The 14,983-nt window shown below is 44.5% G+C and overlaps 1 protein-coding gene across 1 annotated transcript; it reads left to right on the top strand.

Moving 5' to 3' along the window:
• The first annotated feature begins 1,663 nt into the window (after nt 1–1,663).
• On the top strand, nt 1,664–2,518 carry LOC112872982 (protein TIFY 11d-like). The gene is made up of 3 exons (XM_025936015.1): nt 1,664–1,905; nt 2,017–2,262; nt 2,398–2,518. The coding sequence occupies exons 1-3, from the start codon at nt 1,664–1,666 to the stop codon at nt 2,516–2,518; spliced, it is 609 nt and encodes a 202-aa protein (XP_025791800.1).
• The last annotated feature ends 12,465 nt before the right edge of the window (nt 2,519–14,983 follow it).

The raw sequence follows: 14,983 nt of genomic DNA, 5'->3' as shown, positions 1-14,983 counted from the left end.
TGTACTTGAGTTAGGCAAGGAACAACCGTAGGAAAGTGTTGAAATGGCTTTGGTTTCATCAGCCGGATTGCCGCAGGTGGTGGGCCGGGAGCTACCAATAGAAACGGGGTAATAGCTATGGCATCGCAATGCAGCATTCACTGAGAGGTGACTCAGATCGTCGGGTGAGGGTGTAGTACAAGAGCCGATACAAATAGAGTGCAGCTCGGGTTGCAGCCATATATATGTTTAGACTCAAATGTCGTTGATAACCTAACTAGAATTCGTGAAAGGTAATCATTTTAATCTTTTAGATTGGCCGAGTTGCTGTCATCAACCTTGAAAGAAAAATGTTTGTTTTCCTCAACGTAGAGACCACATTCGTACTATGAAGACTCCACTATTGCATCATTTGATGGCGATACCCAACAGCTTGCTCCATGTACATACCTAGATGAGCTTTCAAGACCAACAATTAAATCTGTGCCTTGCTATTTCTACTTGTTAATACTTGAGCTAGCGACACATGACAATTTGCTCCATTTGCTGTCAAGGCAAAAAAAATAGTATACTTGACAAATTTCTAGGTGGTGATGTATGTATGTCGGTTCTATTCGGTTTGTTCGGTTTGTGTTGTCCGTACGGGAGGGGATCACCGGATAAAAGGTTATTTGTGTTTTCCTCCAACTCGTGCAAAATTAGCGGAAACATGATCTTTTATCCTCGATGACAAAAACACAATAATAAGCCACAAAACAAGTAACGTATAACATGCAACGAGAGAATCACTATATTTTTAGCATCACGAAAAGTAGTAGAGGATGCGGTATTAGTTTTAGCATCGCGAAAACTAGTAGAGGATGCGGCATTCTTACGCCCGACGACAAAAACTGAACGTAAAGCGCCTAAACAAATATAGTGCTTTGTCCATAATTAACAAACAATTTAGAAAACCGATAATAAAACGCCGAAAAAAATCTAGTGCTTTGTCCGTAATAAAAGGGAACCATTTATGTGCTTCTCTATTTTGCTGATAGCCTATACCTCCTAGAAGAATTGAATGCAACTATGCATGAGACACACTGAGCATTTAAAATCAGACAGTCCGTTTCATAAAGCTAATCACTACTATACCTCAGTAAAATCAGACAGTCCGTTTCATAAAGCTAATCACTGCTATACCTCAGTCCACTCCGGCCTCTAAGAATAACACACAGCACGAAAGATAATTAGGCAGGCTAAAATTAGCCAAAATTAGATGAATGGAGAAGATATAGAGAAACGACCCCAAAATAACCCCGAGTGAAACGAGGGAGAGGGCGCAGTGTACACTATTGCGCATCAGTGCCTGTGTGGCTGTAGCCGGACTCCCCCGTCGCGTGCCGCGGCCCTCCGCTCGCCCTCTCCCAGAGACCCTCGAATTTCACGTGCTCCCTTGCTCACCTGGACGCACAAACAAACGAGAACTCGGCCGAGCCCCGCGGCTAATGCCCGGCCGGACGAGCATCCCACCACAAGAGCGAGCCAGAGAGAGAGAGAGAGAGAGAGAGAGAGAGAGAGAGAGAGAGAGAGAGAGAGAGAGAGAGAGAGAGAGAGAGAGAGAGAGAGAGAGAGAGAGAGAGAGAGACGGCAAGAGGCCGAGCCACCAGCACCACCATTGACCCAAGGCACCAGGAGGGGATAGATGGCCGGCGCCGGACCCGGGAGGCGGAGCAGGTTCGCCGCGACGTGCGCGCTGCTGCGGCAGTACATGAGGGAGAAGGAGAGTCAGCGCCAGGTGCGCATAGGGAACCTCGCCCGCGTGCTCCAGGCGCCACCGCCGACCCCGGTGGCGCCCCAGGAGAGCGACGAGAGGACCATGCAGCTCTTCCCCGTCCCCGTGCACGCTACCGCTGCCATGGCTCAGCCGCCAGCCTACCAGGAGAGGTGAGCGTTGATCGATCCCTTTCGGCCTTTGGGTTGGTGATGCGGTCTTCTTGGCGGGCTGGGCGGCGAGTCAGGTTTCACGGTAGCTTTATTTCCTCGGTTTCGTTTCAGGCCGGAAGCGGCGGGGAAGACTCCCATGACCATCTTCTACGGGGGCCAGGTAATGTTGTTCGACCACATCCCCGCGGAGAAGGCCAACGAGGTGATGCACATGGCGGGGTCGTCGGTGAACGCCCCGCCGGCGGAGAAGGTAGTGGTGGACGTGCCGGAGGCCAGCGAGCCATCGGCGGGGGTCGACCAGCAAACCATTGCAAGGAAGGCGTCGCTGCAGAGGTTCCTCCAGAAGAGGAAGCGCAGGTGAGGGGAGAATTGGTCACGTCACAGATCCACTGCCGATCTGCTCGTCCTGTAAATTCTTTCACCGTGCTGTTCGGATATATAGAACAGCGGATCACAAACTAACGAGTTGACGACACGTGTTTTACTCAGCAGGATCGGCGGCAACAACCCTGATGACCACAACGAGGACGCGGCGCCGGCCAAGAAGATGGACGCCGGAGGGAACGGCAAGCGCATGGAGGACGTGCCTGATGCCCTGTGGCTCAGGCTCTGAAGAACCCCCAGCATTAGGAGAGAGCACTGATGACAAGGGGAAAGGAGTGCTGCTGACGTGTGTCATCCTCCAGTGCAATGCAAGATGGTTCAAGGTTGTCTCTGTCTGAGGATCCGTAGGAGGAGCTCCGATCCGAAGGATTCTCGGGCTAGTTATCCGCCCTTCAATTCGTTGATGGGCTTGTATCCTGGCGCCGGCCTGTAGTAGTGTCCCGAAACTGGTAGACACTATCTTTTCGTCAGTCGGTGTTTCGTGGTCAAAATAATGTACAGGGACATCTGGGTTATGGGAGAATAATGTGCAATAATTATCTGTTATCGTGTGATCCATCCTTTTTCTTTTTCGGTCCAAATAGGGAGATTACAACATCTTTTGTGCCAATAAACGGTGATGATTTACAGTCAAGCGGCACTTTTTTCACCCATATCACGATCTCGGTGATTATCCTAACTTTTTCTTGCTGCATCAGCGTATGGCTTTTGTCATGAAGCAAGTTTTTTTTTAGATAAAGGATTGTCCCGGCCTTGAACACTCTCGAGAGAATGTCTACAGCCAACAGAAAAAGCAGTACGCAGACTGCAAGAGCTACAGCTCAAACACTGACAGACCCAACCAGATTAAGCAGAGAAACGAAAAATGTTTCACTCGAACAGCCAAACAACTAGATTAGCCCTCTAATCTTTGTCTGAAATTCCAAACACCTCTTGCACCAAATTCCATCATTACTCCTTCCAGATTCCTGCAACTCTTCATCAGAAATTCTCTCGCTTCCTCTTCAGACAGTCGCGACCATGTTCTTGCCCAATAGGTCCCCCTAAGATAACCTGCAGGTACGAGTTAGGCAAAATTCGACTAAACACTGCATCATTCCGAGTCAGCCAAATGGCCCAGCAAAAAGCTACAGCTCCTATTAACAGTTGTTTCCTGAACTTGTGGGGGAAACCTCCAAGCCAAGGACCCAACATATCAGTAATACTAGAAGGATGTTGAATTCAAAATTCCAAACAAACTTCGCCACATGACAATCAAAAAACAAATATTGTATGGTTTTGATATTATTACAGAAACAACACGGACTATTCCCCTTCCACTTTCTTTTAATCAGGTTATTTGCGAGGGTCACTCCTTTTTCTACATACCACAAAAAGATATTAATATTGCGAGGTATCTTTAGCTTCCACACAATAAACCTTCTAGGCACAAAACCAGATAGCAGCATGCTATTATACATATTTTTAACTGAAAAAATAGGTTTTGTGTTCAAAGTCCAAACCCAGCTATCTTCAGAATCAACCAGTCTGACACTGATGACCTGAGTAACTAAGTCATCCCACAATCTAAGTTTACCCCCCACCAGAGAGCCCTTCTAAAGGAGATATTCAGAGGCCTCGCCTTTAGCACACTTGCTACTGTTTGGTTTTTCTTTCTGCAGATTTGATATAAGGCTGGGAACTTTTTCATCAAAGGTTCATGACCGACCCACCAATCTTCCCAAAACCTTGTATTTTTTCCATTTTTCACCAAGAATTTACCTCTTTCAAGTAGGTGCTCCTTCACCTCAACCAGGCCTGCCCAGAATTGGGGGTCCCCTGGTTTCTTGTTCACTTGAGCCAAAGTGTTATTTTTGAGGTATTTTCTCTTGAGAACTTATTGCCAAATGCCTTCCTCATTCAAGAGTTTAAACACCCATTTGCTTAGGAGACATATATTCTGGACATCCAGATTTATTATCCCCAACCCCCCAACACATTTTGGCATACACAGAACACTCCATTATTTAGCCAACCTGTACCTCTTGTGCCCATCACTCTGCCAATATGTCACGACCCACAAATTAAACCACATGGTTACAAATTTAATTACATCATCATGAGCATCATCCAAGCACCAAGGAGCATCATATGCACTAAATTACATCATGAGCATCTATTTTTCTTGTATAATTCATGTGCAAGTTGTGAAAGAAGTTTAAAAATTGATATATGGCTGTGCCCCCAAATAATTTATTAAAATACTAGATTTCAATTTGTGAATTATAAATATTTTTGTGCAATTTTTGGATGCCTAACCCGAGCCATAAAATTCTTGGAAAATCTGAAAACTGCAATGTTGTTTGATTTTTTGTGAGCAATCCATATTATATTTTTATGACCTCGTTGTTGCATAGTGTTCTTGATGATTTAATCTAGCTTCAGTAAAAATTTGGTGATTTTTGGAGCTGGGGAAATACATGTTTTTGATTTTGCAAGATGAACCGTTGCTTGTTTCCTTTTCCCTTCTCCCGGCCCCACCTGTCAGCCTCCTCCCCCCTCTCCTCCGCGCGCCTGGGCCCGCGCGTCAGCCTCCCCCTCCGCGCCCCCCGGCCCTCCGCGCCCGCCCGTTGGGCGCCCGCGCGGTGGCGCACGCCGGCGGCCGTTGGTCCGTCCAGCGTGGCGCCGCCCCCCCTCGTCTCCCGTGCCGCCCGCTCGTCTTCCTCCCCCGCCGCTTCGCCTTGCTCTCCCCGCTCCCCATTTGAACTGCACGCCCCTGCCTCCGCCTCTTCCTCTCCCGGTCCGAGCCGCCACCGCCGTAATCCTCCGCCGTCGCTTCGCCTCCGCTCGATTGGCCGCGCCCGCACCACCCCCTCACCCTCCTCGCTCGGTTCCGGCCATCCGCCGCCTCTCCCGCCGTCCGTAGCTCCTTCCCGGCGCTCGCTCTCTCCCGCCGCCGCCGAGGTCCGTCGCGCCGCCGCTCCCCGCCTTGCCCCGCTCGCCCGTGCCGCGGGCGAGCACCGCCGTCGCGCCGTGCTGCTCGCGCGCGCGTCGCCCCGCCCCCGTTCGCCCCCTGCCGCTCCTCCGCTTGCCGGCCGCCGCCGCGTCGCGGCGCGCGCGCGTTCGCGCGCGGGCTGCGCCGTGGGCGCGCCCCGGCCGCGCCGTGGCGAGTCAAGGCCGCCCCCCCCCGGCTTTGACTCTGCCTGGCCCGGGGCTGGCAGCCTGGGCCCACTCGTCGGTGCCCAGGAGCGCTAGATCCTGGTGGATCTAGCGTTTTCTGCTTCCCCCCCTTTATTTCATGTGGATCTTTTAAATTGCATAGATTTTGCTATAGGCCTCCAAAAATTGTGAACTTTGTTTTGTTTGAATCCTCTGTAGTAGATCTGCTTAGATAAATTAATTTTATGCATGTTAGAGTCCTGTATTTTAAGTTGTAGTTTATTCTTGTTAAACCAAGTTAATTGTTAATCTTATTTTGTGGAGCTTTAAAAATGTCAAACTAAATGTTGTTGTGCTCCTTGTGATATGCTCTATCTCATGGTCCAGCTTATGTATATGTTCCAGTACTGTTTGATAGGTTTTTAATGCGCTTATTGTTTTGCTGCCTGCAAACTTGTAATTTTCATATCTTTTGATAGAAAATTGATAAAATGATAAAACCACTTCTGTTATCCTTGTTATCATGTCTTGTACCCCTGGTAAGTTTATTAGGATTTTTGAAAATGTTTTGCATGGCTTTTAAGAATTAACTTGAGTTTAGCGGCTGAAAATTATGAATATCATAAGTAATTCCACAAATATGATATTGATGCAATTTCAACTCTCATGAGCTTATTTTGAGGTCCTCTGTGTGCCTGAATTAAATCATGATTTATGCTCGTAGATGTTTTGTTAAGCGAGATTCGCCTCGGTCTTAGTGTTTAGGTTTGTAATCGAGCTTGTGGTGCCATGGTGGTTTTGTTTTCGCGTTGATGTGACATTTCTTCTTCTATTATCTTGTCATTGCATATCATCTCATTCTCACATCATTGGCATCATCCTAATGCATACATCTCATTCATGCATTGTAGTGACCGGAACGCCGGAGGACGCACCCGTTGAGCCGACCGAGTTCGTTGAGACCGAGCCGGGAGCCAAGTGTGTGGTTGAGCAAGAAGAGAACCAAGGCAAGCAGCTAAGCATGACTCCTTGACCTATTTAACTTGCTTGAATTTAGTTATTTCACTCGGGATATCTATGATTATATTAAATATTTATCTATTGCATCGTCGGTCCTATTTTCATGCAATGCCCTCTCTTGATTTGTTTATCCATGCCCTTGGCACACGTAGCCACTTGCAACTCATTTAAACTAAATGCTTAGTCGTGTCTAGGGTTGGTAGATGTCTTGTAGGAAAATTTGGAATAGGATCACTTGTTTCACCCACTTTGTGTTATCTTAAGCATGTTGTCCGGTGTCGGAATGTTGGTTTGGATCGGTCTAGTTGGAAGTGTGGTGTTGGTTCGAGCGGAAGGTAGGGCCTAGAGAAAGGAGTCTCGGAGGTTTAGTCCGCTTGAACCGATTAAGGACCGTCCGTGGACGACCTTGGAAATTGAGCACTTATCGTACTACCACATATCCATTCATGGGGTGGATAAGCCGAATACCCTCTAGTTCTAGTCGTTGATGCACGGTCCTAGATGCGTGGCCGTGGGGCTTTGTAGAGAGGCTTAGGGGTGTCCCCGGTGGACCTAGGTTACTCTCCGCGCAAGTTAGGCGTGATGTTCAACGGTTATAACTCGTCGGAAATGGTTGATGTGAGTACCCCCTCACCCAACGTGATCGGTTGGGCGAGTCGCATGGTCCTTGCGTCGTGTGGGTAAAATTGTACACCCTTGTAAGGTCAATGAATCAATTCGAATTGCCGCGCTCTCGGTTATGAGCAAGCTCTTTATCCCACGATATCTGCGTAGAAGTGTTGGTCGATTGGTTGGTTGCGCGTTACCTCTTGTTGATGTTTAGAATTGGAGTTATCTAATTAACTAAAACTTGAGGTGGGTTGGGCAAGCTAATTAAAATGCTAGGAGGCTAGATGGTGGAATTAGGGAGCTCATGCTTATTTAAATTACTTAACCCTAAAGCCTTTTTGTGAGCCTTCGTATGCATTTTCCTTGATCTATTTATTCGCGTAAGTCTTGCGAGTACCTTTGTACTCATGTTGCTATATTTCTTTAACTAAGTTGCAGGTGAGCCGGAAATTATTTTTGGCCACTTTTACCCCGCCGATCCCGGTGCGGGCGAGGAGTAGGTCATTGTGGTGACGACGGCGTCCTTGAGCAAGGCTCCGTCTCGTTGCGCGCTTTATTTTTCCGCTGCGTACTCGTCTTTTGGGAAATTTTTATGTCACACTAAACTTCATGATTTGTGCCCCTTTTAATTTGGATTGTGAGCCCAAGGATTGTAACTTGTGTTGAACCTTAACTTCAATTTAAACTTGCTATTTAAAATTGCTCTTTGTGGTACAATGGCGAAATACTAGATTGTGAACGGTATGTATATATGCATGATCTTGGGCATATGGTGGAGCACATACCGGGACTACCGGATTTAGCCTCATTTTGGGTGAATGTCGTGTTGGTCGTCGTGATTTAGATGTGGGTTAACACGTGGCACGCCGAAGCGCGAGCGCGTGTTAGCTCTCCTCTTAATTATAACGCCCGGCGATTCGTCTAGAATGGTGTTAAATTGGGCGGTTCTCACAAATAGAACCTAGATCTATAAAAATCTATCCTTTTTAGCACTCCTTTAGGAATTCTAAAGAAGGACAACATGAATAAAGGAAGGCTGGACAAAATGGAATTTAACAGCACCAATCTCCCTCCTGCTGATAGCAGCTTTCCTTTCCAGCTGCCTAACTTCTGCTGAATTCTTTCTTCATTGTGACCCCAGTCCTTGCTAGCAATTCTGTTTGGATTCATAGGAATTCCCAGATATTTAAAAGGGAAGTTCCCTTCCTTGCAACCAAAGAATTGCATATAATCTGATGCTCTTGCTTTGGCTTTCCCTAAACAAAACAACTCACTCATGTGGAAGTTTATCTTAAGACCTGAGAGTTTTTCAAACACACACAACAGTATCTTCAAGTTTTTGGCCTGCTCAATATCATCTTCAATAAAAAGGATGGTGTCATCTGCATATTGCAGGATTGACAGTCCATCATTCACCAAATGTTGAACCACTCCCTTGAACTGTTCCCTGTCTCTTGCTCTTGCAACCAACAAATCTAGCATGTCAGCTACCACATTAAACAACACAGGAGACACCCTGTCTCAGGCCCTTTTTGGTCTGGAAAAATTTCCCATGTCATCTTTAACTTTAACACCTACACTACCTCCACTCACAATATTTTCAATCCATTTGCACCATTGAGGGGAGAAGCCCTTCATCCTTAGAGCTTGTTGCAAGAAGTTCCAACTGACTTTATCATAAGCCTTTTCAAAATCTAATTTCAGCAGAATCCCTTTTTGTTTTCTTCTCTTAATCTCATGAATTGTCTCATGTAGGATTACTAGCCCTTCCATTATGTACCTTTCAGGTAAGAAGGCTGTTTGAGAAGGTTTTATGACTCTATTGGCAACTGAAGTAAATCAGTTAGCCAAAACTTTTGTAAAAATCTTGAAGCTAACATTCAGCATGGAAATAGGTTTGTATTGCTGGACCTGTTTTGCTTCCTGCAACTTAGGCAGTAAAGAGATCACCCCAAAGTTTAAACTTAAAATGGGTAAGTCCCCTATGTGGAAATCAGCAAACATAGCTATAAGATCCTCTTTTATAGGACTCCAAAAAACTTGGTAGAATTCAGTTGGGAAACCATCAGGGCCGGGTGCTTTGTTGTGCTTCATTTGAAAGATGGCCTCCCTGATCTCTTGTTCAGTAAAAGTTTGTGTAAGGGTAGTATTCTCCTTAACTGTAACATGTGTTATGTCATTTCTAATGGATTCATCCATCGAGAAACAGTGAGGTTCTGATGTGAAATAGGGTTTCCGATCTTCCGAAAGGTTCTGTTAACTCTCAATTTGGTGTAGTCGCAACACAATTCGATCCAACTTCTGAACAACACGTCCTGAATCCCGCAATCGCAGCACCACGTCTCCTCAAGTTATCGACCAGTGTTGCAGAGCCGACCTCACCAAGAAGGCTAATCCTTGCCTGCGAATCAAAGAACACAAGCAAGAACAGTGAAGAATGCAACCAAAATTGCAGTTGTATGATTAACTCACGAAGTTAGGGTCTCATAAACCAACGAACGACGAAACTGTTCTTGACAGATTAATCTAAGTAAAACCCAAACCCTAACTTGGGTGACTCCACTGAATATAAAGTATTTAGGGGCATGCAAGAACCCTGGATGCACCCCTAATGGGCTCCAATACGATACACGGGCCAACAGCCCAAAAGACGGCGACGCAGCACCGAGACAGATTTTGGACATCCACTTGATTCGACGATTCCTGTTGACTCAGGCATCATTTGGTCATGGATCCGGTGCCATTGGAAGTTCTATGAAACTATCTTTCCAACCATATGTGGAACATCGAAATCGGACTCCGTATGTGGCCTGGGCGTCCAATTTAAAGCAGATTGCTCCTGGACTCCGAAGTGGACTTGAAGTTGAGTTGTATTGGGCATCTAAGTGTCTTGGGCGTCCCTTGCTAGCCTTGTATGACTTCAAGCTCCTCTCCACGCATCCTCTGGTCCTCTCCTTCATTCCTAATCATAATATAATCATTAGGTATCTATTCTCAAAATCAAATGTTTAGGAACGAGCTCACCTCTAAATTCAATTGTCTCGCGCGAGCTCCAGTGATTGGACCTTGAACGTCCAGTAGAGGGTTGTGTGCATCTGACGGAGTGATATCCTCATCAGGTTCAGCTTTGCCAAAAAGTCCCTTATAATACTTTGTGATGTATTTTTTCAGATTCTCTTCCCCTTCTATAACACCCTCCTCCTGTTCTAGCCTGTAAATTCTGGTTTTCCTTCTCTTTCCATTAGCAACTAACTGAAAGTATTTGGTGTTGCAATCCCCCTCCAGCAGATCCTTGGTTTTAGCTCTCTGAAACCATTTTATTTCTTCCGCTCTTAGAAGTTGAGCTAGTCTATCTTTCACACACTGCTTGAGATCCAATTCCTGCTGAGAAAGTAGCCTTGTTTCAGCCAGCTTGTCTAACTCATCCCCTTTCCTCATCAATTCCTGTTTTTCCTTATTATAGGCAGCATTAATGTTAGCAGCCCACCCCCTAAGGAATTGTCTTAGTTTCCTGATTTTGTTTTGCCACCTTTGCATTGGAGTAATCCCTCTCTTCTCTTTGTTCCAGACCTCTGCCACTAAGTCAAAAAAACCTTCAACACCCACCCCAACTCAAACTTAAACCCTTGTTGCTTATTATAGCCCACTTGTAAGCATGTATCTAGTAACAGGGGTGTGTGATCAGAGATTTCTCTACTCAGGGCCACCACAGTTGCCAGAGGAAAATGCTGTTCCCATTCAGTGCTCATTGGAACTCTGTCTAACATTTCAAATGTAGGCTTGGGCATAGAATTTGCCCAAGTGCATTTTCTTCCAGACATTTCTAGCTCTCTTAGGTTCAAGCTATCTATAATAGCATTGAACAAGAAAGGCCATTTTTTTCAAACCTCTCATTATTTTTTTTCACTTGGGTTTCTTATGATGTTAAAATCACCGCCAATAGTAATTGGCAACTTTTCCTTACTGCAAGTTTGCACCAGTTCAGTTAAGGAGCTCTCTTTATACATAGGTTGTGCTGCCCCATAAACAGGCACCAACACTCAATGGAAATTATCCCTTTTGCTCCTTATTCTAAACTTAATGAAAAAATCACCATCTTCAATACTGCCAACATCCATCTCATCCAAGTTTACCCCTAAAAAAATCCCCCCTGACCTGCCATGAGGCTCAGTCCAATGCCAAATGAAGTCTCTGCCCCCACACAAGCCATTAAGCTCTGCAGAGCTGAACTCCTTCTTTCCCGTTTCTAAAAGAGCAATAAAGTCTAAGCTCTGCTCTTTAACATTATCCACTAGAAACTTTTTCTTAGCCAAGTCCCTAAGACCTCTGTTGCTCCAGAAAATGCCCCTCATTTTGACATCATGTTAGATTTAGGAAATAAGTTCACCCTACAAGTCTTTATCTTTCGTGACTTAGCACTAGATTTGTTTTCCTTCCTCACACTACTCTTAACACTGTCTAGCCTATAGCTATCAACATTAAAAGCTTCTTCTAACAAATCACCACAGAGCTCATTGGCAGCAAACTTCTCTATTTCCTCCAAACAGTCCTCATTTTCACTATCCTGATCAAGGTCAGTTGAATGCCCCAAATTTTCCAAAAGAACCTCTGAACTATTAGAACTAAAGACTGAATTACAGATTAAATCTACATTTTCAGGGTGAGCCCTAATTCCTAGGTGCAAAATATTTGAGGCAGCAACAATTCTAACAACATGAAATAACAGAGGGTCAGAACTTGTACCTTCTGTGCCCTCCAAGTTCTTTTCAGCAACCCTCCTTTCTGCCTTCAGCAGCACATGCACATCTGAAGACGTGACCGGCCTAAATGTCCCTAGATATTTAAGGTTACTCCCAAGTCCCAATGGGTTATATCATGCGTATTAATCAATTGTCACCTAGAAGTTGTTGCTGATTTGCTAGTAAATAAATTTATGAGAGGAGAGATAGAAAAGCTATGTCATCGTGGAGATATAGTTAATTTGGGCATAAAATTGGAAATTCCACAGTAGCACTGGGGTGGAGGTTTTTCATGTGGCACTTGTTCTTAGGTCCATGGTCATAGGTACAATATCATAGGAGAACTAATTGCCTTGGGATTAAAAGAGAACACTGGGATACCACTAGACACTACTACAAAGCAATTTGTAGGGATGCCCCTTTTTTTCCAAGGGCAGGTCAAAAGGTAATCCGCTCCTATAAATGGATTGGGGTTACTGTAGCAACAGACCCGCCCCTAATGGGCTCCAATACGATACACGGGCCAACAGTTGAAAAGACGGCGGCGCAGCACCGAGATAGATTCTGGACGTCCATTTTATTCGACGATTCCCGTTGACTCAGGCATCATTTGGTCGTGGGTCTGATGCCATTGGAAGCTCTATGAAAATACATTTCCAACCATATGTGGAACGCCGAAATCGGACTCTATATGTGGCCTGGGCATCCAATCTAAGGCAGACTGCTCCTGGACTCCGAGGTGGACTCGAAGTTGAGTTGTATTGGGCCTCCAAATGACTTGGACGTCCCTTGCTAGCCTTGTCCGACTCGAAGCTCCTCTCTATGCATCTCCTGGTACTCTCCTTCGTTTCTAATCATAATATAATCATTAGAAATTAATCAATTCTTAAAATCATAAAAGGAAATATTTAGGAACAAACTCACCTCTAAATTCAATTGTCTCGCACGAGCTCGAATGATTGGACCTTAAACATCCAGCGGAGGGTTGTGTGCATCCGACGGAGTGATGTCCTCATCGTCCTCCCCCTCTTGAATTGAAGTCATCCTCGACTCAAGCGCATCTTCTTTCCCCAAGTAAGGTCTCAAATCTGAAATATTAAATGTAGGACTAACCCCGAACTCGGGAGGCAACTCAAGTTTATATGCAATTATCATTAATCTTCTCAATTATTTTGAAAGGACCATCAGCTCTAGGCATTAACTTTGACTTCCTCACTCAAATCTTGGAAAACGATCCTTTCTCTAGTGCAACCACACTAAATCACCTTGTTCAAGTTTAACTTCTCTTTTATCTTTACTACCAGCTACTCTATATTTTTCAGTCATCTTTTCAATATGTTGTACTTAGTTGTTTCATGCAGTTTCAAAATAAAATCAGCACGTTATTTAGCTTCACTATGAATTCTCTCGCTAGTAGCCAAAGGTAGAATATCAATAGGAGCACGGGGATTAAAACTATATACTACCTGAAAAGGACTTACCTTTGTGGTAGATTGCCCGATTCTATGCAAATTCCACATGAGGTAAACATTATTCCCACATCTTCAAATTCTTTATCAAAACAACCCGCAACATGGCGCCCAAAGTGCGATTCACCACCTCTGTTTGACCATCAGTTTGTGGATGACAAGTGGTAGAAAATAACAATTTTGTACCCAACTTGTTCCACAAAATATGCCAAAAGTGACTCAAAAATTTTGCATCACGATCTGAAACAATAGTAGCAGGCATACCATGCAAACGTACAATCTCTTTAAAAAAGAGGTCAGCAATATGAATAGCATCATCACTTTTATGACATGATATAAAATGTGCCATCTTAGAAAATCGATCTACTACAACAAAAATGCTATCCCTCCCCCTCTTAGTCCTAGGAAATACCAACACAAAGTGCATAGAAATATCTGCCCAAGGAATAGAAGGAACAGGAAGAGACATGTATAAACCATGTGAATTCAATCGAGACTTAGCTTTTTGACATGTCGTGCAGCGAGCAACGAACCGCTCAACATCTCTCCTCATCTTGGGCCAAAAGAAGTGTGAGGCCAAAACATCCTCCGTCTTCTTAGCTCTAAAATACCCCATCAATCCTCCTCTATGCGCTTCCTGCATCAACAAAAGATGAATGGAACCAACTAGAATGCACAAGCGGTTAGCTCTAAACACAAATCCATCATTGATCACAAACTTGTTCCATGTACATCCCTCTTTACAATTCAGCAACACATCATTAAAATCAGGATCAAGCGCATATTGGTCTTTTATGATTCAAGTCCAAAAATCCTACAATAAAGTTGGGACAGCAAAGTATATAGCAAAGTATATCGTCTAGACAAAGCATCGGCAATCGCATTATCCTTCCCTTTCTTATGTTTGATGATGTAAGGAAAAGATTCGATAAATTCAACCCATTTAGCATGTCTATGGTTCAGATTATTTTGTGAACGAAGATACTTAAGCGATTCATGATCAGAATGTATAACAAACTCGTTAGGCCACAAATAATGATGCCACGTCTCTAAAGAACGTACAAGAGCATACAATTCCTTATCATACGTAGAATAATTCAGAATAGGACCGTGCAATTTCTCACTAAAGTATGCAATAGGTTTACCATCTTGCATCAAAACACCACCAATGCCCACTCCACTAGCATCACATGCAAGCTCAAAAGTCTTACCAAAATTTGGAAGTTGCAGCAATGGCGCATGCGTAAGCTTGTCCTTCAAAGTGGCAAAGGACTCCTCTTATTCTTTTCCCCAATAAAACACCATACCTTTCTTCGTCAACTTGTGCAATGGCGCAGCAATGATGCTGAAATCTTTAATGAAGTGGCGATAGAAACATGCAAGACCAAGAAAATTTCTCACATGTGTGATGGTTTGGGGTAGCGGCCAGCTCTCAATGACTTCAATTTTCTTCTCATCCACCTCAATTCCCTGTGGAGTAACAACATAGCCAAGGAAAGAATCTCTATCGGTGCAAAAGATGCACTTCTCAAGGTTAGCAAACAAACGTGCATGTCTCAAAGCATTAAAAACAGCACGTAAATGATCCATATGTTAAACCAAAGACTTGCTGTAAATTAATATATCATCAAAGTAAACCATCACAAATTGACCAATGAAGACCCTCAAAACCTCATTAATCAAACACATGAAAGTACTAGGTGCATTAGTTAAAATAAA

Source organism: Panicum hallii, chromosome 9, assembly GCF_002211085.1.
Source record: "Panicum hallii strain FIL2 chromosome 9, PHallii_v3.1, whole genome shotgun sequence".
NCBI lineage: Eukaryota > Viridiplantae > Streptophyta > Magnoliopsida > Poales > Poaceae > Panicum > Panicum hallii.
This window is presented reverse-complemented; position numbering and strand designations above follow the sequence as displayed.

What these genes read in the sequence shown, in the direction of transcription:
- LOC112872982 (XM_025936015.1), top strand. Translation starts at nt 1,664, where the DNA reads ATGGCCGGCGCCGGACCCGGGAGGCGGAGCAGGTTCGCCGCGACGTGC. An exon ending in CCGCCAGCCTACCAGGAGAG is followed by an intron (nt 1,906 to 2,016) that starts GTGAGCGTTGAT and finishes GTTTCGTTTCAG; the next exon opens with GCCGGAAGCGGCGGGGAAGA. An exon ending in CTCCAGAAGAGGAAGCGCAG is followed by an intron (nt 2,263 to 2,397) that starts GTGAGGGGAGAA and finishes TTTACTCAGCAG; the next exon opens with GATCGGCGGCAACAACCCTG.